Source organism: Nesoenas mayeri, assembly GCF_963082525.1.
Source record: "Nesoenas mayeri genome assembly, chromosome: 1".
NCBI classification, from domain to species: Eukaryota; Metazoa; Chordata; class Aves; order Columbiformes; family Columbidae; genus Nesoenas; species Nesoenas mayeri.
In genome coordinates, this window is record NC_137541.1 from 189,153,181 (window position 1) to 189,177,901 (window position 24,721).

At 41.7% G+C, this 24,721-nt stretch overlaps 1 protein-coding gene across 2 annotated transcripts in view; it reads left to right on the forward strand.

The window, feature by feature from the left end:
* Positions 1–24,721, forward strand: part of STARD13 (StAR related lipid transfer domain containing 13) — a gene marked incomplete at both ends in the record, with an annotated part of 255,942 nt that overhangs the window by 89,400 nt on the left and 141,821 nt on the right. The window contains one exon of one of the 2 annotated variants that reach the window (XM_080346963.1): positions 20,702–20,825. The exons of the other annotated variant lie outside the window; for it this stretch is intronic. Within the exon in view, the coding sequence (XP_080203089.1) occupies positions 20,702–20,825 (124 nt within the window). Of the gene's footprint in view, positions 1–20,701; positions 20,826–24,721 lie in introns of those variants that run through there. 2 annotated transcript variants of the gene reach the window in all.

Consider the following 24,721-nt stretch of genomic DNA (forward strand, 5'->3'; position numbering starts at 1 on the left):
CATTCCTGCTGTCATCAACAGATGGTGTCATTAATAGGACTGCCCCAGTCCCCTCACTATGCAATAGAGCACTCTGTTCAAAATCATCCATGTCAATGATTTTTTTCTCATATTACCAGGTACATAGCACAAAAGCAAATCTGCACCACCTATCTCTATTCTGGACTTGTAACCCAGGACATCCTAATTGCCTGGTGTGGTACTGCAGAGAACACCTTGCTTAGTTGCTCCTCTTGCCATCAGCTTGCTGCCGGGTTTTTAGATAGCACATAACACTATTAAAACCCGGCTGACTGACACTATGCATCCATACTACCTCCTAGTATATCTTTTAGTAAAAATTATTCTGTTCAGCTTGAGCATTCTAGCTACCTAATGTGTTTTAAAGTTGTCACCACATAGCTAAGGATGACTAACACAGAGCACACTTCATCACGGGCAGGGGAAATGAGCTTTTACTTTGCTGACAAAAAAATCTTAAGTCATATTAAAAGCTGACACATTCTCTACTTTAGTCGTATGTATGAAACACTAAATATAGCAGCCTGCTGGTGTATTTGCTGATGCATGGTAATGCAGTCTGTAGCAGAACAGCAATGGGCTGGCAAGGAAGATGGTGCACTGCAGTAATACAATAAAATCCTCATGTCACCTTGGCTGTTTCAGAAGCACTCCGTGGAAAATTGTGTAGCCTTGACTGATATATTACAAAATTCAAACAGAGGCAGTTGTGGTCCCCAGGCTTTAACAAACAGCCTGGCACAGTGTTATTTGTCCAGGCACAATGCTGGACTTCAAGGAGAGGTCTCCATAGCATAAGAAACCAGAACTGTGCTATATAGCAGCTGTATATGAACAACTGCCAACTAAGGGCCTTATTCTGGCAACTGAGAGGGAACTGCAACTCTATCTAGCCCTTGTTAGAAACTGCAGGAGCTTGATTCATCACAAAATCAAACTCATGTACAGTAGGTCCTACTGACTACATATTTTTCTGTTTCCTTGGTCATATAATGCTTTATGCTAATTTTTGTATTTAATTAGGAGTTACGGGCTGATCACATGGTGAACAGGGAAGTGGACATGGCTCACAGAACCATAACCTGTTCTGTGATTTTCCTCTTGCTCATGGAGACATGCAGAAAATGACTTCCATCATCCTTGCACTTGCTCTGAATGCTGGGCAAGTGTGCTGGAGGTGCAGCTGAGCCTGTGTCCTTGAGCTCCCTTGTCCCACCCTCTGCAGGAGAGAGCAGCAGTTGGGTTGGATGTTCTGCAGTCTCTCACTAGGTAGTACTCATGTCTCATGCTGTCATTACTCCAGCTACAAGAGTTTACCCAACGTGAGAATCTGACCTTAAGTAACTGGGGAAAATAAAACATCTTCATCCAATGATCCCTTGCATTTCCTAGGAAACAGTGGGGTCACTTTGACATGTTTCCGACACAGAGATGCTTACTTTGGATTAAAAAAAGAACAGGCCGTTTTCCTCAGCCAGTGGTGTAGTGAAAGTGAATTAGTGAATAAGACCAGCTCTTTGGTAGCCCTGGCCTGTTAACTAGTTAAGCTCTGTATTGCTCATATTAGAAGTAGGCAGAGTTGCTGCTTGTCCTGCAGTCAGTGCATCAGAGGGACCTTTCATTTGGCTCCTGTTCTAACTTCTATGTGGTGCCAGTTTGGCTTCCAAAATTAGGCAGTGAGATTGCCTCTTCCTGCCTATATGTTCTTTTCATAATCAGAAATGATAGAACAAACCCCCTCTTTGTTCTTCTGAAAAGGCAAATCTTTGCTACTCAGCTCATACTGATGCACTGGAGTAGCTGAGGGCAAACTGTGATCCTCATTTCTCAAAAGCAAGAGGAAAATGAGAACCCTTACTATATATATCTCAGGATATTGCTGTTTCTGAAAAAGAAAGAAAAAAAAAAAAGGCTGACGATTAAAAACATTTATTTTTACCTTTTTTGTGAATTATAGACAAAAGCTTGATCTGTTAAGGAATACTCTCAATTTTATATAAGAAACTTCTGAAACAATGAAGCAGTAATGTTTAAAGACACTTTATTCACATATTAATGGCATTCTAAATATCTTCGTCTGTTTCCTACTCCATAGTTCTTTCTGTAACTTTGATTTTTAGTCAATATTTTTAATAAGAAATAAAAATATTGAAAATACTAGAGCTGAAAAATGTTAAAAATATTGTCTAGTCAGTAATTGTACAACATATAGATGGTTTCAGAATGAAAAATATACACATTTTTCCTAACTCATTTTTGTTCACAGCTCTCTTCTCTTAGGGAGAGCTGAACACTAAACAGCTGATAGATGAGCTTGGGTTTGTAACTGTTCTTGAGATGTGACAGGAACCTTGCTGTAAAAGGTGTTGTGATGCAAATTAATAAATTGCTCTAAAATTTAGCCTCTCTTGGAATTAGGGGGTGTCAGTTTACAGCAACTAAGGTCAGACATGGAGCCATAGGATCCTTGAGTCATTTTTTCTATGACTGAACAAATGTCTGGCAAAGGTTGTGGACAAACAGTCATATTCAGCTCCATTGCATCTGAGAAACCAACTTTTTTGAAACTGGGGTTCTCCAAGTGTTGTGTCAGAGGGCACATTTTTGCATTTAACATTTATTCCAAAGGTAACAAATGCCTAGAAATTTTTTACTGAATAACAAAAACATCAAATGTAGCTGTTTTCTGTTTCAATTAGAACTTTCTTTCAAACCTCTGTGATAGCCACAATGCAAGCTATTTTATTTCCTGGGCAAGGTATAACTTCGAAAGTTTGAAAGTCAGACATTTTAAAGTATGCAAGCAGCAAAATCTTGAGTGTTTTATAATGCTAACCATTACAACTCTGCAAGAGACACACACATGGAAGGATAAGCTATATAGTAGAAGGCTTTTGTTTTCACAGAAATCATTTCTAATTGGTAGCAGTTCCAGCAATTTTAGTGTTCCCCATTAGAAAGCATTTCCCTTATGTAACAATTCTCTAGGTTCAATTTCTGCTATTTAAATATTCAGGATCAGTTCCTAAGGATTAAGTTTTGAGGTTTTGTGCTGTATCGGAGTGACACATAGTTCCTCGCTAAAAGGCTGAGGACACAAGTCAGATTCTGTGCCTTTTCTTTGTTTGCAAGCCGGGCAGGCAAACACAGAGGAATGCTTCTGGCTGGAACATATGCTTAATGTAAGTTATTTGAGGCAATAAAGCTATTGAATGAAGCAGACAGCTTCTGACCTTTTGCAACATTGGACCTTTTGTGGGAACATAGTCAGACCATGCCACTATTTAATGCTGTTGAACAACCTGCCATGGTGCAATCTCTGCTCAGAGGAGACGGCCACAGCACAAAAGGACACAGCGTCTGTGTAACTGGGACTGGCTGTGGTTGACAACACCAGTTCTCACTTCTGTGAGCACCAGAGTGATGAAACCCTTTACTCTTGCTCATCTTAGGGTTGAATGCAGGATCTCTAGGCATGAGCCTCAACACCTTGCAGTTGAGTAATAACCACGTTAACTTGAAGGAAGTCATCACTGCGCAAGCCTCTCCCTAAATATAATGGGACCACTAGAGGAGGACAAAGAGCTGTGCAGTGTGAATGTCAACTGCAGGGGCACCTTCCTGAGAAACAGGAGAGTTGCTTTAGCAAGCTTTTCAACTGAAAACCATCCAGTCTCTGCCCTTCCTGTTCTCTGTATTAGATTCCATTCAGACCAGCAAGTTACTATGACAGAAATGCACATAGATACGCTGGTATTTATCAAGCACTCATCACAAGGCAAAAATAATTATTAATTTCCACCATACTGTCAAGCCACAGCTGAAGTGCAGCAATAGGAGGAGACTAGAGCTGCATTCAAACACCCAAGACATGCCAAAGCTGTCCCATGTGTAATTCCATTGCATATAATGGCATTTGTCAGTTGTGATTTTGGCTCTGTGTCTTCATGGAGGCAGAGTAATAAGAAAAGCAATTTCAAGAAAACAGATGGCCAAAAGATTGCTTTATATATGGGTATTATTAAGTGGATCTGAAATTGCTATTCCAGCCTTGGTGAAGTGTTGGCTCTTGACATGGGGTCTGAGAAGGCAATGGCTTTAGGCTTTTATTTGATACTTGTTTATATTAGATACATACCTATTCTGGAATTTTTCATGTTTTCCAAAGACACTGTTATATAAGGCTAGTATGTATGTCAGGACAATTTGTTTTAAAGCAGGACAATTTTTTCCCTGGTGTAATTCTTGTGAAAACAAGAAAATTGTTTTTACATCAGAGTTGACTTAAGCACCAGTTCAATGATGGTTTAAAATTAAACAATACGATGTCAAGAAGTTGCTCAGCACACTCTGTTCAAGGCATAGGTCTGCCTGATTAGCATGCAGGTTTTCAGCATTAGCTGCAAATTTATGAATAGCAAGGACAGACTGTGACATGTGCAATGTTTGGAATTTGTTTTGGATGACTTCTACATGGAAATGTAAAAGTAAACACTGAATTTACTTTTAAGCAAAGTTGATTAAAATTCATTTATTACATGAACTACACCTGATAATATTTTTTAATGACTTGAACAGTTACAGTTATCATTGTATATAGCTTAGTAGTAACTGCTGTTTTCTGAAATTCTTAGCTTAACAGGGGTGTAAGTATTTCTCCTGACTTTAAATTCAATCCTTATTGGAATATATAATTACATATGATATGTAACTCACACTAAGATAACATTTACTAGTGAGAAATCTTGCTTTTAGAAGTCTGGAAAATGCCTATGTGTAACTATCACTGAAGTTATTAGATTGGTTGAATGGTTTTCAAGTCCATCATTATCAATTTATTTTAAGATTGCTTCAATTCTGAAGTGTAAAGTGATTCTAGCGTAGAATATTGCAGGTTTATTCTGCAGAATATTAAAGATTCCTCCTCTATAGAACCTGATTCTGTACCAATGGCAGTCACTGGCAGCTTGATGGGAGTAGGATTTGTCTCTTAATGATCCATTTCTAACTGTATAGGAAATTATCTGTAAAGAAAAAAAATACCTTCCACTTTTCTCAGCATTTCAGAATCAAACAACTCCCCTAAGTATCTGAGGTAATGAGAAGCTCAACAACATTATATTTCACAAAATGTGTATTTCTTTTAGCAAAGTCTAAAAACTGCAGCTTACTTGGATTGCTAATTAATTCATTTATTATTTTTAAATTGTTTGTACTGAGGTAGTGACAGTGGGCCTCAGGCCTGGAGCCTGAGCACCTTTTGAGCACCTTTTTGAGCACCATACAGGCAGGATGGGAGACCTTCCCTCACAAGCCATACAGCCTTATGTTATCATTGATGTTTTTCGTACAAGAAGGTGACTGTTAAAACATTTACATTTGTTTCTAATTCACCATTCAAATAATTTGTCAAGTGCTTATTTTTGTGCATGTTCGTCCACGGGCTGATTGGTGTCCAGGTTATGGTTCCCGTCCTGCCAGGTGCTCCTTGCTGTGCCCTTTGTCCCTGCAGAGCTTGGCATGGGGAGGACCTCACGTGAGCACTGGAGTTATGCAGAGAGCTTCTGTTTCTGCTCATGCCAGGGCTCTCATCTGAGCCTCGTCTCAGCCAGCAGCAGGTCAAGGCTTCCCAGTATAGAAAAATCAGAGAACGAGTGGCTAAGGCCCAGGGTGCTGGTGGTCCACCCCTGTCAGAGAAGGATCTGGGGTGCAGAAATAAGAGGGAAAGACTCAGAGAATTGTTTCTGCTGTGCCTGCTTCCCAAAGCAGTGGAGAGGGAATAAGAAAGGGAAAAATTGCAACATCCCATGACTGACTAGCCATCCTTGCAGCCTCTCCCAGCAGTAGTTGCCTTCATATCCATGTCAGGCATCCATCAGGAAAAAACATTAGTTTGCACTTCAAGGGTCTTTTAGCAGACAAAGCTGGCACAAAGCCATAGGTACCCTGGTATCACTGGCAGACTGCTGATTTTGGCATCTGTTTGTTGTATAAATATATATGACATTACATTTTTCACAGTCTTTATTTTCTTGTCTGCTCACCAACATATTGTCAAAATCTTCAATTTACAGCTATTTGGACTCTCATTTGGTAACAAAAACGTACAATGTGTTTCCAAAGTTAAACTAAACTTCTCCTCCTATATATTTTCACCTCTTTGTAAGACAGAAAGAACTGGTGCGGTACACTCTATTGCTGGATGATATGTTGGAGAACTCAAAATATTCAGCAACTCAATTTAAAGTACACCATTTCATTTGTTGCTTTTGTTGCTATGTTCCTCTTCTATGGCCCCATATGCTTGGGAATTTTTTAAGCATAACAGCAACCATATAAGGATGATATCCAGAGTACTAAGCTACACGTAGGTAAGTAACCGAGAGTATGCAGAAGTATATGAGATTGCCTCTAACTTGCTATGATGAGCATATGGAACATTGGTGTCAGTATAGTATATTGTGCTTCCTTAGGTCTTGATTGACCCTGTGTCTTATGAACGCTGGGAAGGAAATACCTTTAATCTTGAAGTGTTTGTTTGCAATAGCTACACTTCATTCTTACACAACACAATTTGGATGAGCACATATAATTCATTTCCGGTGGTTTTGTTCCCTTGGGTTTGATCTTTCTTTTACCCAAGTCTGTGGCAAACTGTCCTTGACAATGTCAACAGAGGCCAAGTGAAGTGATGAAGTACTGAAGTTCTGTTGCGTAGGGCTGCGGGGTTGTGGAGTATGCATTGCTGTCCTGTGGAAACCACAAAGCCACCTCTGTCTACAGTGTTAGGCTCATTTCGTCATTACCCTTTTAGTTGTTACAGAAAAGCAGCTCCTGTTTTTTGGCAGGAAACACTCCCCCACACCCACTTTAGACTCTTTTCTTCTCTTTGCCTCCTCTTCTGTGTGCAAAAACTTTGTCAAGAAAGCACATTTGTTTGAGCCAGGAACAGAGACAGCTGATATTCAGCTAGTTATTTTGATTGCCTGGCTGGTAGGGGTTGGGGGAACAGATAATGTCAAGATTTCCTCTGCATTCCAGATCTGTTTTCCTCCTACGGTTAGCAGGCGGTGAGTGTGACTTTTCCCACTCAGCTTTTCCCACAGTCGGTAAGACTTATCTGACAACGGAGTTAGTGTCAACTGTCCAAAACTAACTAGGAGATATCTTCCTTTCACCACTCCTGTGCTGTTATTGCTTATCAATGTCACTTTCCAGCTTAAATGGCTGGTTAATTTACAGACATACTGAGACAAATTCAATTCTGTTGCAGCTCCATTGAGTTCAGTGGATACACTGGGAACGAGTTTGGCTGTAGGTGTCTGAAAAGCACAAGTGGTAGGAATGTGATACTAACAGAAGCAAGAGCAGTGCGACAGTCAAAACAAAAAGGAAGCCCTGAGCTTTGGCAGAATTCCCATTTCAGATTTCTGGAGTGTGATCCAACAAGGTGTTCATGTTTTACAGCTGGTGCTGCAAGAGAAAAGTTGTTATTCAACAACAAAACAATTCCAGTGTCTCCACATCAAAAGGTAGCCCATGTTAAAAAAGAACAAGAGGAGAAATAACTCATAGGATTTCAGAACACAAATTCTATTGAGAATCATGAGGACTGTGCTTTTGAATCTGTTAGAGGCTTTAAAACACTAGAGTGAAACTGAAAAATACTTGACCTGAGATTTTCAAATGAGCCTACAATGGTTAGATACTGAAATCCCATTAAAATTCCTCAGAAACAGGAAACGTAAGATGGAATTGAGTTTACCTACACTTCAAGGTGGATCTCTAAGTATGTCTTCCGTCAATGGGGAGAGAGAGGCATTTTCAGAGTGTAACATCTTCCGCTGGAGCAAGTCCTCCTCCACAGGTCTGCTCTAGCACCTCTTCTAGGCAGCTGGTTTGGGGTGGAGCGAGTCACCCTCTGAGGGATATCCCTCTCCCTCCTGGCTTCCCACTGCCATCAGTTCTCTTTTAACAATGGCTGCCTAAAGTTCAAATAATAGGACTCTTATACCTACTGCTTTTGAAAAATTCTTGGGATTTCTGATTCACAGATGAAGTAAAAGAGAATGAAGTATAAACCCAAGCATTTAAAAACAATGTTTAATGCAATTAATTCAGTTAACCTGGACTAGCAGTGCAAACAGCCAACGCTGAATCACAGATTCACAGAATGACAGAATGATAGGGATTGGAAGGGACCTCAAAAGATCATCTAGTCCAATCCCCCTGCCGGAGCAGGAATCCAGAGCACTTTGTCCATTGCTCTGCACACTTCTCTGCGCCGTGCACATATCCTATGTTCTGGTTTTGTCTCTTACAGTCTTCTAGACTTCCCTGTCTCTGATACTTTTCTCTCCATTTCCTTCTTTGCAAAATCCAGTTGTAGTTTTCCTCTTTACTGTTTCCTCTTAAGTGCAGTGTCACATCACAGTCTGGTTACTCTTCTTCTGCTCAGGATGCCTTGCAGTCATCTTTTTTCCTTCCTTCTCTTCTTTCTGCCTCTCCTGGTGCCTCCACTCCATACCTCTATGTTCTCCAAGGCTTCTCAGTTCTCTTTGGTTCTCAGTGAAACAGGCAAAGGGCTCTGCAAGCCCTCTAAAGCCATGCATGATGCTCTCTTTCTACCTTTGCCATCAAAATGATTTTTTGCTTTTCCTTCTGCTGGTTAATGGATCTATCATGAGTTATATTTCCTTGGCTGGCTGAGGATTAGCCAGCTTTCTGGGTAGTAAGAAGCAAGGTTTAAAAACAGAGGACCAAAAGCTTAACTTCCAGATTGCTGTTTATGATTTTCAGAAAGGATTTCAGAAGTGGCTGATGAGTGGAACCACTTCGGAAAATCCAACAGTGACTTAGGGTGTAAAACTTAGGGACATAGTTTTTAAAATCATTAATTTTTTGTGCCCGGGCAGAGTATTTCCAGAGTTAATGCCCAGATGCAAGTGCATTCTGTAGTCCTCTTTGCATATATGACATGAAGCACTGTCAGAAATGAGCTAAAAGTGGAAGTGTTGTAATACGCTTATCAGGTTCAGCTGTCCAAGGCAGCTAGAATGATACCCATATTTAAAGATGAAAAGAATTCATTGTGAGCAGCGGAAATAATTATAGCTTCCCATATTAATTAGCATATATGTTTCTGGGGAAAAAAATAAAAAAATAAAAAAGGCAGGCTATAATATGTTCAGATTAGAATACAGATGTAGGATCCAGTATGACTCTGTAGAAGACAGGAGAAAAAGCTTTTGCACAGGAAAACAGGAAGAGATAGAACTTATCTAGGCTTTCCAAACTACTATTCCAGAGATTTTCAAAACAGAGAGGAAATAACATGAGAAATTAGTGTGGGAAGGAAATTTTGGTTACAGAATGTACACTTTATAGAAGATTCAAAGACACTCAAATTAAACTTGGCAGTTTTCGGAATGACAAGGGACTAATAATAGGTTGGCTCAAAGATTTTTATTAGGACAAGTATCATTTAAAGCTTCATTATCTTGACAAGTAAGTGAACAGATGGCAAAATCTGTAGCATACGCAAGATTTCCTGGGGTACTAAAAATCAGAATGATTTCTGAGAAGCAAATTCAAATCACCAAAGCGAGGTGCTTTGACAACCTGAAAGCAGACGGGTTTTCAATTTACCTGAGTGTGAGGTAATGCTCAGGAGTGATCTGAAGCGTTCACCGATACTGCATACTTAATGATCTGTTACCAGTTCAGAAAAATACCTAGGCAACATTATGGACAGCTTAATTAAAACAGCTCCACAAAAACAGCTGTTCAATTTGCAGCACTAGTTGTGAAAGCAAATAAAATGCTAATTTATATGAACCATAAAGAACGGCATTGCTGTTATTATAATGTCATCATATAAATTCAGGAACTATATCACAGTGACATCCAGCATTGTCAACGTTACGAAACTGTCTACAAAAAGAAACATTCAGAGAAATCGATGAAGGATGATATGCAGGGAAGATACAATCATTTTACTTAACTAATGAAAAATGTTGCAGCACTAAATTCCCACTCACCGTTAAGCCATAGGAATTTCCAATGATCCCAAGATACAGAATATATAGCACCCTCATGTGCTGGAACCTGTTCCCCCAATTAACAAGGATCATCAAATCAGCAAGAGACTGAGGGCTTTATGCTCACATATTAAGCCTGATGGCAGTGAGCAGGGAAAGGGAAGTACACTCACTGGGGCAATTTTTTCAGTGAAGCACATGGGAATTTTTACAATTACTTCAGTAAGTTAAGAATTTCACTGTTAATGTGTGATTGTCACTAGCGTTTGGTCTAAATTGTGGTTTGTTTGTTTGTTTTTAAAGAATTATTAGACCAGTTCTTATAGGAGGGGAGGCTGTCCCTTGTGATTATTAAGAAGACCTTGAGATTCATCAGTTCTGCATTAAAAGAGTAGTTTATACCTGTACAAAGTACAGTAAGAGCCTACCGTTACCTTCCAGTAGTACGTACAACCCACTTTGCATTTCTGCTGCCCAGATATAAAAGATAGATATAGGACAGGAGGAAGGAGGATAAATCCAAATCTATTTAAGTCCTAGAGGTGGATAATGTTTTCCAGATGAAATACTTTTCCTTATGACTTGACTGACAGCAAGGAACTACTATAGATCACTGCACAACCACTTAGCAACATTTCAGAAGAGAAATTGGAAATAACCTCCAATTTGAGGCATAAGAAGACTAGGTTTTGGTTTTCAGACTTACTTCTTACCCTTTTTTTCCTCTTTAGTGGTGAAACTGTGTATCTGATAATTTTGATCAAATTGACATCAAGGTTTACTTAGTATAAATATTCTCTGTCAGGTGAATTAACAGATCTTCTGTCTCAAAAACTAATACTGCATAAGTCCCTGCTGAGTTTTAATCCCTTTAGCACCTGCTCGTCAAGCTATTTACATGGGGTTTTGTAATGTAAATGATTAAAAAAATTTCCCTGAAATGTAGAACAAACCCAGGTAATTACTACTGAGCAGATTTATGTCAGCACACAATGATGAAAAGCTGTTGAAGCGAGTGTGCGTGACAGTAGTGTAAGTAAACAATATGAGCAACATCAGTCTCTGCAGCACTTTGGAGTTATTGTGACATCCTCCATAGGAACTGATTTCACTAGAAATCATTGCAATGCTGAAAATGAACTTTGGAACCAGCAAGACATACAAGCAAAGTAACAACCTTTTCTTGCCTTCTCGAATAGTCCTGAATGCGTATCTTCTTCAGTTGCATGGCACTTAATTGAAGTCAAGGGGAATTGTGTATGTGGAATCTCAAAAAGGTGTCTCTTAATAGAGTAGGGCCAGCTTGACTAGAGTGCTCCAAGGGAGTACAAGGGGGAGGTGAAGCCCGCTCTTTTCTTTCTGGAATCAACTTTTCAAGTAATACTAGGTTTAAAAAACATGGCCCTTTCTAGAAAGTGAGAGGTGGCATTATCAGTAGAGAGCAGGGGCTGTGACCTCTGCTGTCACTCTGGTCACATCCCTGTACCCAGCAGCAGGTGATGGGGAAACAGCTCCTCGAGCTCTCTGCACCTTTGATACGCTGGGCCAGCCACAGAGCAGTCCCTGCTGTCACCTTTCTTGGGAATTAACTTGTAACAAGTACGGCTTTCAATCCCAAAAGAGAAAAGAAAAATATCTTAGTATTTTCTAACTTTCTCCCATGATGTTTGATGTTACTATTTATATAATAGTAATGCAATGTCACTATTGAAAAACAGTTATGTGAAAAGCAAATGTGTGTATAGCATAGATTTTTGCCTCTTGCATGCCGAGGTTTGAGTCTATTTGGAAGACCACAAAGAATTATGTTTTATATCTTGGACTACTTAATTTCTCACGGTTAAAGTTTTTTATATAGGCTATAGTTACGCAGTAGCATATAAGTATTCTCATAAAGTCTGCTGCCTACTATGCAGTGACATCTTACAGCTTACCTCTCTGTGCACATGTGTAGTATAGTCCACATAAAAATATAACGTAGCTTTGTTTCCAAGATACTAAATCTTGAATCACATTATACAATTATGCAAACCCTTCAACCTACGTGCAAAAGGCAGGAAGAATGTAAGCAAAACTAAAGTGAAGAAGCTACAAATTTGGTGTCCCAAGAATTTTTTGGATTTGCAGTTCACAGCTGTGCTTTTACCTACCTGACTGTGTGAAGCCATGACTGAAGCAATATTGGACTCCTTTTGATAAGGGCAATACGACAGGCCTGTTCGTGTTTCAACCAAAAAAAGTAAAACTCTCAGCGACTCCGAGTAAACGCTTCTCTGCCCAGCTCTAAGAACTGAAACTGTTGCTGCTGACTTGTTAATATAACACAGACATCGACATTTCCTGGTTACTGTAAACACTGAAATGCTTTTGGAGTTAATGGAATACAGGTGCTGCCTGACGCTACCAAAATGTTCTCACGGAAACAGAGACATTTTTGGAGAGAAAGAGCTGCAGATCCACCTCGCCCAGCCCCTTCTTCACAGCGTGAATATCCTGCTTCTCAGTGGGAACACCCAGATATGTTAAATGTCATGAAACAAGCATTCTTCCTGAGCTTAAGCTCCTTTATACCAGCAGGAGCAGCCGTACCACTTATCCTGCTGGAACAGAGAGTTCTGCAGTGCCAGAGCTGGTGATGGAGTGGGCTTAGGCAGGCGCTGGGAACCCTTCCCAGCACGGCTGTGGGAAATGGCGCCTACAGTCAAATCCCCACCAGCCTTCCCTTCGAACGAGACTCAGACAATGCTGTGAACAGCCAGTTGGCCCTTCTTTACTGGGGAAGCAAGAAGAAATTTAAAATCAGCCTTAATGATTCAAGATCCTGTAGAACTGTTTAGGTTAATAGGGCTTGGCTTGGGCCTCAGCCAAATTTTGATTCTGGTCATTATAATCTGCCCACCTGAAATTCTATCTCCTATTGCAACTGGCCACAACATTCTGTATTTCCAGTCCAAAAACACTGGTAGCATTGCATTTATATTCTATTAAATATATACATATATTTAAATCTGTTAAAGAAGTTAAAATAGTAGCTGTGTGACCAGTAATGAAGTAAGCTCTGAAAATATCCATAGCTTGCAATATATTGGTACTTGGTAATAGGCTCCCACCAGTCAGTGGCCTGATTACTAGGAAAGTGTGTGCACTTGAGTTGTTGTGTATCTGAAGGAAGTTCTTACTCTTATAAGTAAATTGGTTTGGGGAACAATTCTGTTGCATTGTTGTTAGAACCTGTTGTCAAGATTGATCATGTTTTCCTGTGTAATGCAGGAGAGTTATAAAAAAAAAGAACAGACTCCCAGGTCTCTGAACCAATATCCAGATACAGCATGTGCTAAATTGCCACTGACTGCTGCAAGGCTTTTTTACACAAATGTTCCAATTATTTCTACTGTGATGGTAATAACAGTTGGAAGTTTGGAAAAAAAAAAATCTTGGTTTAGACAAGGTCCCAATACAATATTAAGGAAACGAGCACTTGGAGAGCAAAGAAAGATGTAGTTTGGAATAATATCTTTTTGTCGAGCAACTAAAAAGAAGGGGGGAAATCAGACACCAGAAGCTGGAATGAGAAGAACAGGGGCAATATTCTGTGCTGAGACATTTCTTGTTTCAACAAAGCTCCTCACTTTTTCAAAGGCATTAATCACCTCAAAATTTCAAGCTCTGCTCCAGTAAAAAAAACACTCTAACTACACACCTAAAATGTCTTCCATTTTTCCAGTTGCTTAATCAGTGAAGAATTGGCCATTTCTACAGTGATGGGCTTTGCCCAGCCCAAGCTTTCATATCTGCACCATACTATGTTTTAAAGATGTCCACAGAGCACCTTACGAAAGGAAATGAAAGTTTATTAGTGCTTGGTTTGTTTTGTTCATTTATCTCCTCTGCTATCTGAGAAATGTGCAAGCGCTTTTGTGGCTGCAGTTCTTCAGAATTTCAGCTGATGTATCAGCTTTGCTGTCTGCTGTTTGATAGAAGCGTTCTGTTTACTGAGAGAGTAATCCATCCAATGGTCATTTGTGCCACAGTTACCTGCCCATCCCCTTCTTCACCATTCTCACAGAACAGACCATCCTCCTACCTGTCACACAGGGCCTTTACTGGGAGGAGTTCATCGTCCTCCTGTGACAACTTAGGCTGAGTTAAGGAGACAAGGCAAGAGATGTAGAGGGCTTATTAAAATAATCTGCAAGAGCTAGATACAACCAGGATGTGACATGGAGAAAAAAGTCCAAGTTAAGCTGGCCAGAATGTGAACATGCTGCTTCATGGTAAAATTAGGAAAATTGCACTTATTTTCCAGGAAGAAAAAAAAAAAAAAGTAATTTTCTCATTTTTTATTCTGTAAGAAATTATTTTTCTTTTTTTTTGTAAGGAGTTCCCCAGGTGAAAATTCATGGTTGCGCTAGGAAAAACTTTTATCCCATGTTTGCCGTCTCATCTTTATTCTTACCCTGCCTTGATAAACACAACCTGGTCTATTTCAGAGCATTGCAAATGCAAATACTCTGACAGTTCTCTGCTGTCACTTCTCATTGCAGTTCGTCCTGCCTTTATGTTGCCCCAAGTGGAGGCTACTTGGCTTAAGGCTGAAGATCCTTCCCTATCTCCCATTTGTTCGGTATTAAAAGCTTGACTCCCACAGCCCATCTATGGGATGCAAGCTTTTGTTGTCTACTCATTGCATTTTCAAATGCACATTTGGATGTTTTCTCTAAAATTGTCCCTCATGTTTGGGACTTGGTCCTCTGAATATATAAAGATACCATTTTAACCTCCTTGGAGGCTCTCTTGCTAACTTGCTTTGCATCAGTGCCTCCAAAAACTAATTTTGGTGTGTGAGCACCCATAGTTCCAATGCTGGCCAGTATTGTTTTATTGTTCCCTTGCACTCCACCCTTCCTACCCCAATTGGCTCTTCACTGGTGTCTTGTTTTATATTTAGTTTGTTAGCTCCTGAGGGCAAAGATTGTACTTTTGCTCCATCCAGTTTCTAAGAGCTTTGATAATACTGTTTATTATTAATAATAAATTACCATCCTCTGTCCTATAAACAGAAGAAAAGCTTGATTCCCCCATCCCCTTCATACCAGTTTTAGTAAGGGAGAGGGAGCACAATCAAACAGCAGATACTTTGTTCCTGTAGTCTGTAGCTGGGCATACTTAGAGCCTTTCACAGTGAATACTGCAAGAAGTCCCATTTATTTCAGCATTAATCACTGTGAACAAAAATGAAAGAATTTGGCCCCAACTAATGTAAGCCAGCAGTGCTCTGCTGCTGGCAAAGTGCAGAGTGAACCTTTCCCAGAGCTTCAGAAAGCTGAGATGGAGAAGGATGGACAGACAGGTGCCAATCTCTTGATAAACCTGGAAAGAGTGAAACTGTTTTGTAACTGATCCTCATTAAAGCTACCTTAAAATTATGATAATTTGCATAGATAAAAAACAAGCAAGGAGAGAGTGCCAGGGAACAAGCTGAACATTTTGTCCTCATTCACAATTTTTTTATTTTTCTCTATCCAAAATATTTGCTTGTTTACTTAGATGTCAAAGAGGACACCTACTCATATGCCCTTGCTACTTTTCACATAACTTCAACCATGGAATCAGAATTAGCACGTGATTCACTGCAGTCTGCTATTAGGAAAACAAGCAATGAAAAACCTCAGATCTTTTCTTCCCTTCCAGTGGTAACCCAGATTTACAACATCACATCTAAGACATTTAATCTGTGATAGAAAGCATATTCCAGAGCTCTAGGACCCCAAATAGATAAAGATCATTGCCAAAGTTATAAATATTACTTGATGTATTTATATCTATGCTGCCTGAAGTGCTATTTGAAGCTACAAAGCACAGCAACACCATTCTGAGTATAATAAACTTCAAGAAGCTTCACTATTTTACAGCCAGTTCCTGAAGAATTAGATGTATTATAACATTTGCTATTGCACTGATTAACATCAGACTGCATCAGAGATCCTGTAGCACTAATTTATTTTCTCTTTTGCCATAGTATTGTTTTTTGAGATATACAAGTGTAAGGACCTTGTGTCCACTAAACAGCATGCAGTAACCAAGATTATTGTACTCTTCTCACATTTTCCCCTGCAAAGACATATCGTGTTTTGTTCTTCTACTACCACACAAACATTTTGAAGTGGTTCAACTAACAAAAAATTGTGACTCACCGTAACTAAAGGCTAGAAGAAAAGAAGGAAAGAAATTGTACTTTTATGGTCATCTTTCATTAGTTTACAAATGGCAAACCAACACGTAGTCTTCTTTCCTTAGGCCTGATTCCTCTCTTACCAGGTGCATGGGAGTTTTTTTTCGTTTATTAGGACTAGATCAGGCTGCATATTGGAATCTGTAACAAATTAAAAACACACTGCTAATTAGAGGCCAGATTATTATGTAGTATCAATTAACTTGGTGTTTAATTACCATGGTGATTGGGAGGAACTATAAATTGTGAAATATATAATTAGAACATCAGACTTCTGTGCCACGATGGCTTCAGCGCATGGGTGTAATTAGCTTAGATTTTTCCCACCATTTTCTGTGCTTGCAAGATTTTAAGACAGGCAAATAGCACTTTCATTCCTGCCAATATTCTGCCATCAATGAGAAAAGACAAATATCATAGTTCAGCCTTTTTAAGGCAACTGGGAATTTCCTCCTTTCTGTTCATCATATACAGTGTTTTTATTGCAATTACTCTGAACGAAATCCTTTTGCCATGACTAGTATCAAGCAGGAGAACTGCTGTACCTGTGGAAAATGTGCTTTCCTTTATTTTTTTTCCTCCCAGAAATGTTACCCATCTTGTTCAGAATGTGAAAATGTTTCAAGATGTAGACAAGAGCACTGATCAGTTGGCTACTCAGGCACTTAACCAGAAGATGAAAATGTGTGGAGTGAGGCCAGAACTTTACCTAGTCATACTTTCTACCATCCTAAAAGGAAGTGGAACATCTTTGTCATGTGAATGATCCCTAACACACAGCTTTCTTCAAGCAGGTTGTACTACACAGTTCTTATTGCTACTAGTAGGTGTACTGCATCAAAAATATGTGTGTTGATAACTTGACATCTGAACAGCTGACTACGATTAAAAGCATAAAATAGGCATAAGCCCGTTGCTGCATGAGATATTTTCTCATTACTCAATAGCACTGTTTTCTTTGGGGAGAAAATTACTGTATCTGATCTTGCTACTGGATTTAGTTTTCCACGATAAAGTACCTGAAATTAGTAAGATTTTTGTCAGTGCCTGCCATGGAGTTCGGTCTAGGCTTGCCAGTTCAGTTCTGCTGAAGATTATGAAATAGAGCCGTATCACTGAAGTTTATCTTAGTAACCTGCGGTGAGATAATGTGATATTAGCAATTGCTAGTATCTCATTCTTAATTAGCTGCTTTCAGGAAACCTGGAAGTCTAAGGACATTTTTTTTTATAAAGTAACACCTTCAGAAATGGTATGGAAGGGAAGAGAATATCTTTTGTTGTATTGCTTTGCTCTGGGCATTACACAAAACAGCTGAAGAAAGGGAGATCTATCTTCCAGACAGGCTGGACGCATCTGGAAGGTGCATTCAAGTGTGTCTGCCAGAAGAGTACTATTGAAGGTTACAGTAGTGGCTGACACAGGCTGGTGTTTGTGGGTAGTGACACAGCAGTATGATGCAAAACCTTCAAAACTGATGTTATGATTTCATGTCTAGACTGTGTGTCACTGCTGATCTTTACAGGGCAGCTGAGTACAATATCAGAAATGAATTTGTCATCTCTGCCTGGTTCCTAGCAGATAGGAGCCCATGGCAGAAAACAAGCATCGTAAGTCTTATGTACCAATAATGGCTGTGTTGGTAGGGGATTAAATAGTGAGGAAGAGGTCAGAGGCAGATTTACGGGGCAGAGGAGCTGATTGTAGGAACTGTAATCTTCTCTTCTCCCATTAGCATCAGCAGGTGTTTGCTCTGTATCATGACATGTGGGAGTATTTACATAATCATGCTGTCCCCTTCCAGGTGTTGGATGCATCTGTCCCTGGAAGGTGTTCCTTTTCTCATAAGGGTTTGTCCAGTCGTTTGGACGACACTGTAGCTGGAATTGCAGGAGGAGGAGTGACATATGATCTTCACAAGTTCTGGGGCAAGCACATCATTTCCCCTGTATCAGATAGAGTAGCTTAAGATGAACCTTTTAAGAACAGGAACAATGGAAAGGAAATTAACATCAGAGAATAAGCAGAACACGTTATTAAAACTGGTGGTAAAATGGAATACAGCTATTTGCTTGCTTTTAGGCTGTAAGAGTATTGCTGGCATTGCAGCTACAGTTTTAATTTAAACAAGATAAGGATATAATAGAATTCTAGAATAGTTTGGGTTAGAAGGGACCTTTAAAGGTCATCTATATATATATAGGCCAATATATATCAAACTTTACCTTAGTCATGCTTTCTGCCATCCTAAGAGGAAGAAAAACATCTTTGGCCTATGAATGATTCCTAACACATACCTTTCTTAAAGCGGGTTGTGTATCACAGCTTTTATCGTAACTGCTACTACCAGGTATAATACATCAAATACATATATGTATATCTTGATACATCAAAAAAATATATATTGATATATATAACTTGATAATATTTAACATGACTGCTTTACCAGGGTATTCAGCTGTTTCATAGAATCATAGAATCAATCATTTCAGTTGGAGGAGACCCTTAGGATCATCCGGTCCAACCATAAACTAACCTAACTCTGGCACTAAACTATGTTCCTAAGAACCTCGTCTAAACACCTTTTACACACCTTCAGGGATGGTGACTCCACCATTTCCCTGGGCAGCCTGTCCCAGTGCCTGACAACCCTTTCTGTGAAGAATTTTTTTCCTAATATCCAATCTAAACCTCCCCTGGTGCAACTTGAGGCCATTTCCTCTTGTCTTATCACTTGTTACCTGGGAAAAGAGACCAACACCCTCCATGCTACAACCTCCTTTCAGGTTCTTGTAGACAGCAATAAGGTCTCCCCTCAGCCTCCTTTTCTCCAGGCTAAACAGCCCCACTTCCCTCAGCTGCTCCTCATCAGACTTGTGCTCCAGGCCCCTCACCAGCTTCGTCGCCTCCTCTGCACTCTCTCTAGTATTTCGATGTCCTTCTTACAATGAGGGGTCCAAAACTGAACACAAGATTCAACATGGAGCATCACCAGTGATGAGTGCAGTGGCACAATCACTTCTCTAGTCCTGCTGGCCACACTAGTCCTGATACAAGCCAGGATGCTGTTGGACTTTTTGGCCACCTGAGACACTGCTGGCTCACGTTCATCTGGCTGTCAATCAACACCCCACATCCCCTTCTGCCAGGCATAGCACTCACTTTCAGGAACATGAGGCTCTTCATTGCACATCATGGATACTCTGCAAAAAGAGTAAGCAATAAGTAATGGTTTGTGACCAAATGAAATGAAGCCCCTGTTGTCTTTCTCAGCTATCAGCCTCTCTGCTGCCAGTCTTGCTGGGAACCATTAGTTCCACAGGTGGCTAGGATAGGGAAGGGGCCACTGTTGCAACAGTATGTCCCAGATCACAGAGGAAGGAGAGACCCAAAATCGGTTTCCTAAACAGCATAAGAGCCCTGATGTTGCTCACTGGCTCCTCTAGGGATGGAGGAGTCGTGATTCTTTTTAGTCTGTAAATGTATGCAAAAAGTGGCAAGTAATTTTGAAATCTTTTAGGGGTGGAAGAGCTTGTTGGAGAAGAAGAGATGATGCAGGGAGGTGGAAGGTAAATGGGAAAGATAAAAGTGGGAAAGAAGTGGGAGAGGCTGTGTTGCAAGAACTGTGGCTTGAGCTCGGTTGGAAAGTTGATAAACAGAGACCTCGGAAAAAACAGTTTGCTTTTGGCAAAAGTTGCGGTGTGGGTGAAGCACCTATGACAGCTTCCCGAGAAAAGGGCAGCCCGTGCGAGCCACGTTTTCTGTCACCTCGTGTTGGGTGACCTGGCCCTGGAGCAGCAGACGCCGGCTCTTTGCAGCGGGGTCCCCAGAGCGGGGCGGTGGGGCTGCCGTGGCGGCGGGGGCTCCCGGTCGCTGTCCAGGAGCACCAAGCCGGGCCGGCGCCGCTTGTCCCGAGCGAGCCAAGGCGGGCAGCGGGGGTGGCCGGGGAGCGCTCGGCTGGACCCTTCCCAAATGAAGGGTCACAGGCACAAGCTGGGGCACGAAATTTAGGCGCGGGACCGCGAGGTCTTCGGTGGCCCGGGGCTACTGGTGCTGCCTGAGCCCGAAGGGCGCGGGGTCCCGAAGGGCGGGGGCGGCCGGATCCGGCAGGGGCTGAGGCACGGAGGGAGGGAAAGAGGGAGAAGGGCGGCGAGGCGCCGGTCGCGGGACGGGGCGCTGGGGGAGACTGGCGGCGACGCTGCTGCCCCGGGGGCCGGGGCGGGGGCGGGCGGCGTGCCGGGCGGCGCTCAGGTGAAGGGGCCGCCCGCCCGGAGCGGCGGTGACGCGGACTGCGGCGCGGCGAGGCTGCCCCGCGGCCCCATGTGGCCGCCGCCGCCCGTCCCCGGCGAGGGGAGCGGCCGCCGGCGCTGAGCGGGGCTGCCCGGGGCAGCATGCGGAGCTGCCGAGGATGAGTAGCCAGCGCCGCCCCGCCAAGGCGCAGCTCCGGAGGTCGCTGAGCGAGCAGCTGCGGGACTCCACCGCCAAAGCCTGGGACTTGCTCTGGAGGAACGTCCGGGAGCGGCGGCTTGCAGGTCAGTCCCGCCGCGCCGCGGCTGCCGCTACCTGCCTGCGGCCGCCTGAGGGGAGAGCCCGGGGGACGTCCCGGCTCCGGCGGCGCAGAGGGCTCCCTGCTGCGAGGGGACGCCCCGGAGGACGGCCGGGGCGCCTGGGGGGCACCTGTCCCTCTGCCTCCGCCGCGCCGGAGCGCGGAGACCTCGGGGCTGCAGCCGTGGCGGGACGGGGAGCTCCCGGGCACCGCCTCGGCTGTCGGCACGGGTGCCGCTGGCAGTGCGCTGCAGGGCGAGATCCGGGGTGCAGACAGGTCAGAACCATCCCAGCCCCGTGCAGGCAGCACCTGCCCGAGTCCTGGAGGGCACGGAGGGGATGGTGCCACAAACAGCCGCGCTCAGGGCTAAATCTGGGGTAGCTCCACGTCGGAGGCACCTTTTGAGCATCTCAGAAATCAAAAGAGTTGACTTTGCCTCCAGGAAGCAAACTCACCTGCTTGTGTGTTTTCTAAGTTTTCTAAGTCATTTGCAGGTCCAGTTTGGTTCCTTGATAGGATTTTTATATGAGGAGGATAGGATTGCAACTCCCAAAGAAAAATTGTTTGCTTCATTTCAGGTGCTTTTGTAGCTTTAGGTCACCTAACTGCTCTGAAAAAACAGTCTCCTGCAGTCTTCCCATCCCCAGGTGGAGGCCAGAAGGACACAGAGCAAGACAGCTGCTACAATAGGTCAGGTCACATTTAGAGCACTGCTGTCGCAGCAACGCATTCGCTTTCTGCATGCAAACATACTGCTGATTTGTATTTGTAAAATACTTCATGAATTAAAAGATCTAGAGGGTACTTGCAAGTGCAAGGTAAAGTTATTATGCTGGAAAACAATACATCAAGATTTATGAGCAGAATAATGTATAATGAAGGCTAATTTGTAAAGCTGAATTTCTCTGTCACATCCTACAGCATTGTTAGGACTTTGGTGACCTTGCCTAGGGCACTGTGACATGCTGGTATTGTATAATATAGAGGTAAATAGTGTATAATATACATGTCTAAACTGTGTCTACAGCACATTAGTTCTTATGAACATAAAATAACAGATAAAAATTGCATGGTAATTTTTTTGAAAAACTCATCTAAAGTGGGTAGCTTCAGTAATGAATTACTGAATGAGCTAATTTTGTGGTGTTATTGTTACCCAAAATATTAATGTCTTTACATGTAATCTACTTATTCCTATATTAATAGCAGATGCCAGCAGACATTCAGCAAAGATACTGTTGGCTATTTTTTTCTTTTTGGTCAAAGACAACTATTGCTTGATGGAGCAAAGGACCTGGGCAGACTGCCATGAAGCTGTAGCCAACTTCTTAAGGCAACTGAGTATTAAAATTGATGGAGTCAGACTTTTTATTTAAGGTGGATAGAATACTAATGTCTTGGGTTTATGCACTGCCATAATTTAAGTGCTGTTCAGTGAGACACTGATACACATGCCCTTTAATTAAATGAGTTATCTGACAACATAACAAAATGTGTACAAATAACATCTGTTGATTCCGGAGATGCTCTCTTGTTCAAATGCTTTTATGTCTCTTGGATTTTCGTTCTTGTTTTTATATTTATTTTCCCTCTAGCTCTTGTAGCTGCAGTGCATATTCCTATGCCTCTTCCTCCAGCTTTCATTAATGAGAAGGCAGGAAATTTAAACTGATCTAAATGTGTCATTACTTGCTGGTTGCCAGACCAGCTTCTGCTCCATCCCAGTAAGGTAGATAGTTGTACAAGTTCCCCTGTTTTTCTCAAAGTTGACATTGTGGTTCAAGCTTGACTGACAATCAGAGCAGCAGTGTATTAATAACTGGTAACTAGCAATAACCAAAATAAAATGCAGATTTAACCATCAGTGTGCTGTCATATTCCAACCATCAAGCCAAATATAGACTTGTGATTAAATCATCATTGTGATGACAGCTTTGCAGACTTGTTTGGCCTATTTTACTTTTTTATCTATTTGTTAAGGTTTCAGACACCAGTTGCCCAACATATACCTGTAAAGACAGTAAGGACAAGAGAGCTCAGTTCATGAAAGCTATTTAATCATTGGGGTTGGATGAGACTGTGGAAGGTCTCTAGTGCAGCCTCTGGCTGAGAGCAGGGTCAGCACTGGGAGCTGGGCAGGTTGCTCAGGGCTTTCCGCAGCACTTCCTGGGAAGAGTTTCTGCCCCAGTGTTGGTGTGCAGGGGCAGACGGCAGCAGTGCACAGCTAGGCAGCGGCGTGTGAGCTGCAGCAAGGAGCTGAACCTTGGCTGGAGCAAAAAGAGAGCTGAAACCATGGTTTGGCTGCTCTCAAAGAGGCAGACAGCGTGGCTGGGTTGCTATCGAAAGTAAGCTGTTTGTGAAAAGACTGCCCCAGTGTGCTCCTTCCCTCCTCCCTCGCCCTTTACAGCAGAGGTGGTGAGCAGCAGCCCAGCTCCTAGTGTGTTCCTGGGACAGGGCTGCTTCGCGCTGTCTCTTATTCAGGACAGAACTATGGTGTCCAGCAGCTCTTAGTCACTCTGATTCACTGGCTGGGATTTGTTTTTTAAACAATGAGTGCCACAAATGCCAGCCTTAGTTTTCTTATGCTTTTCATAATTTTTGCAGAGGTAGTTTAAACTGTTTATATTCCCACTATGCTTATGGTTAAAGTTGGAATTCACAAACTGATTGAGAAATGAACCAGAATTTGAACTGCCTTGTTGGAGTGAGAACCTATTTGTCTGAAAAATTACTTGAAGTACTGTTGGTTTAATGTGATTCTGAACCACTATGCTGTTGGTGTAACCATTACTTTAAGAACTTGGCTAAAGTATTTAACAGATTCTTTAAAAGTGGTGACCCTAAGGTGGTTCTGAGATCTCTGGTCAAATCATGATCATCCAATACAGTAAAACACAAAAAATTATAGTTTTAGCATCCGTTACATATAGCTGAAAAGTGCCACTCTCTATGTGTAATTCTGTATACCATATATATATATATATATATACACATAAATTCTATATACACATATAAATTCTATATACTATATATTCTACATTCTGTATACTATATTTTCTATATACTATATTTTACTATATACTAAAAAAAAAAAAATCACAAAGAATATATTTAAGCTTTGAAGCTCAGTACTTCAAAGTCAGGAGGCACCAGAGGTAAGGACGCCTCTTGCTGCCTTGTTGTGCAGCCTCCTCACAGTGCAGGATTGTTTTTTAATGACATGATCACATACCCTTTTTTTGCATAGAGCTTTTCTGTCTCATTCAGTGCACAAAGTAATGCCCCCCATTGCTGAATCTGTTAACCTGGAGCCTGCTGTACTGCTGTCTTCTCAAATCCTGGTCTGAGCACAGAATTAGAAATTCCATCAAGTGCTCATGAACATGGTGCTTAGGAGTACTGAGTCTTGCATAGTTGGTACCATTAATGTTTTAATTGTGTTCCTGGAAGCTGTAAGGTTAGGTTGTTCCTGTCGTACAGATAGGAATCAGAGGCACAATGAGGTTGAACTCAGGAGTATCAATAACTCTGAGTGTTGGAACTTGAATTTTCTATTTTAATATTCAAATTATGGCTCTCAGTGGCTTCTATTGCACAGCACTCATCCAAAAAAGCCTCCAGGATCTGATTGTACTGCACCCAGGGAATGAGTAACTTGCAATCCCTGGCAATCTGCTCAGATTTTGTTTCAAGTGACTTGCTGAAATCCAGACAGAGATGGATAGAACTGCAGGGGCACCATTTACTTGGTGTAGACTCAGAAACATGATTTTTTCCTGTATGCTGTCTCCCACCCTTTCCTGCATGCCTTCCAGCATCTGTGAGAGATGAGGAGGAGTCCTACACTTAGTTGGGTACGTGACTCCGATACACGACTAGGTC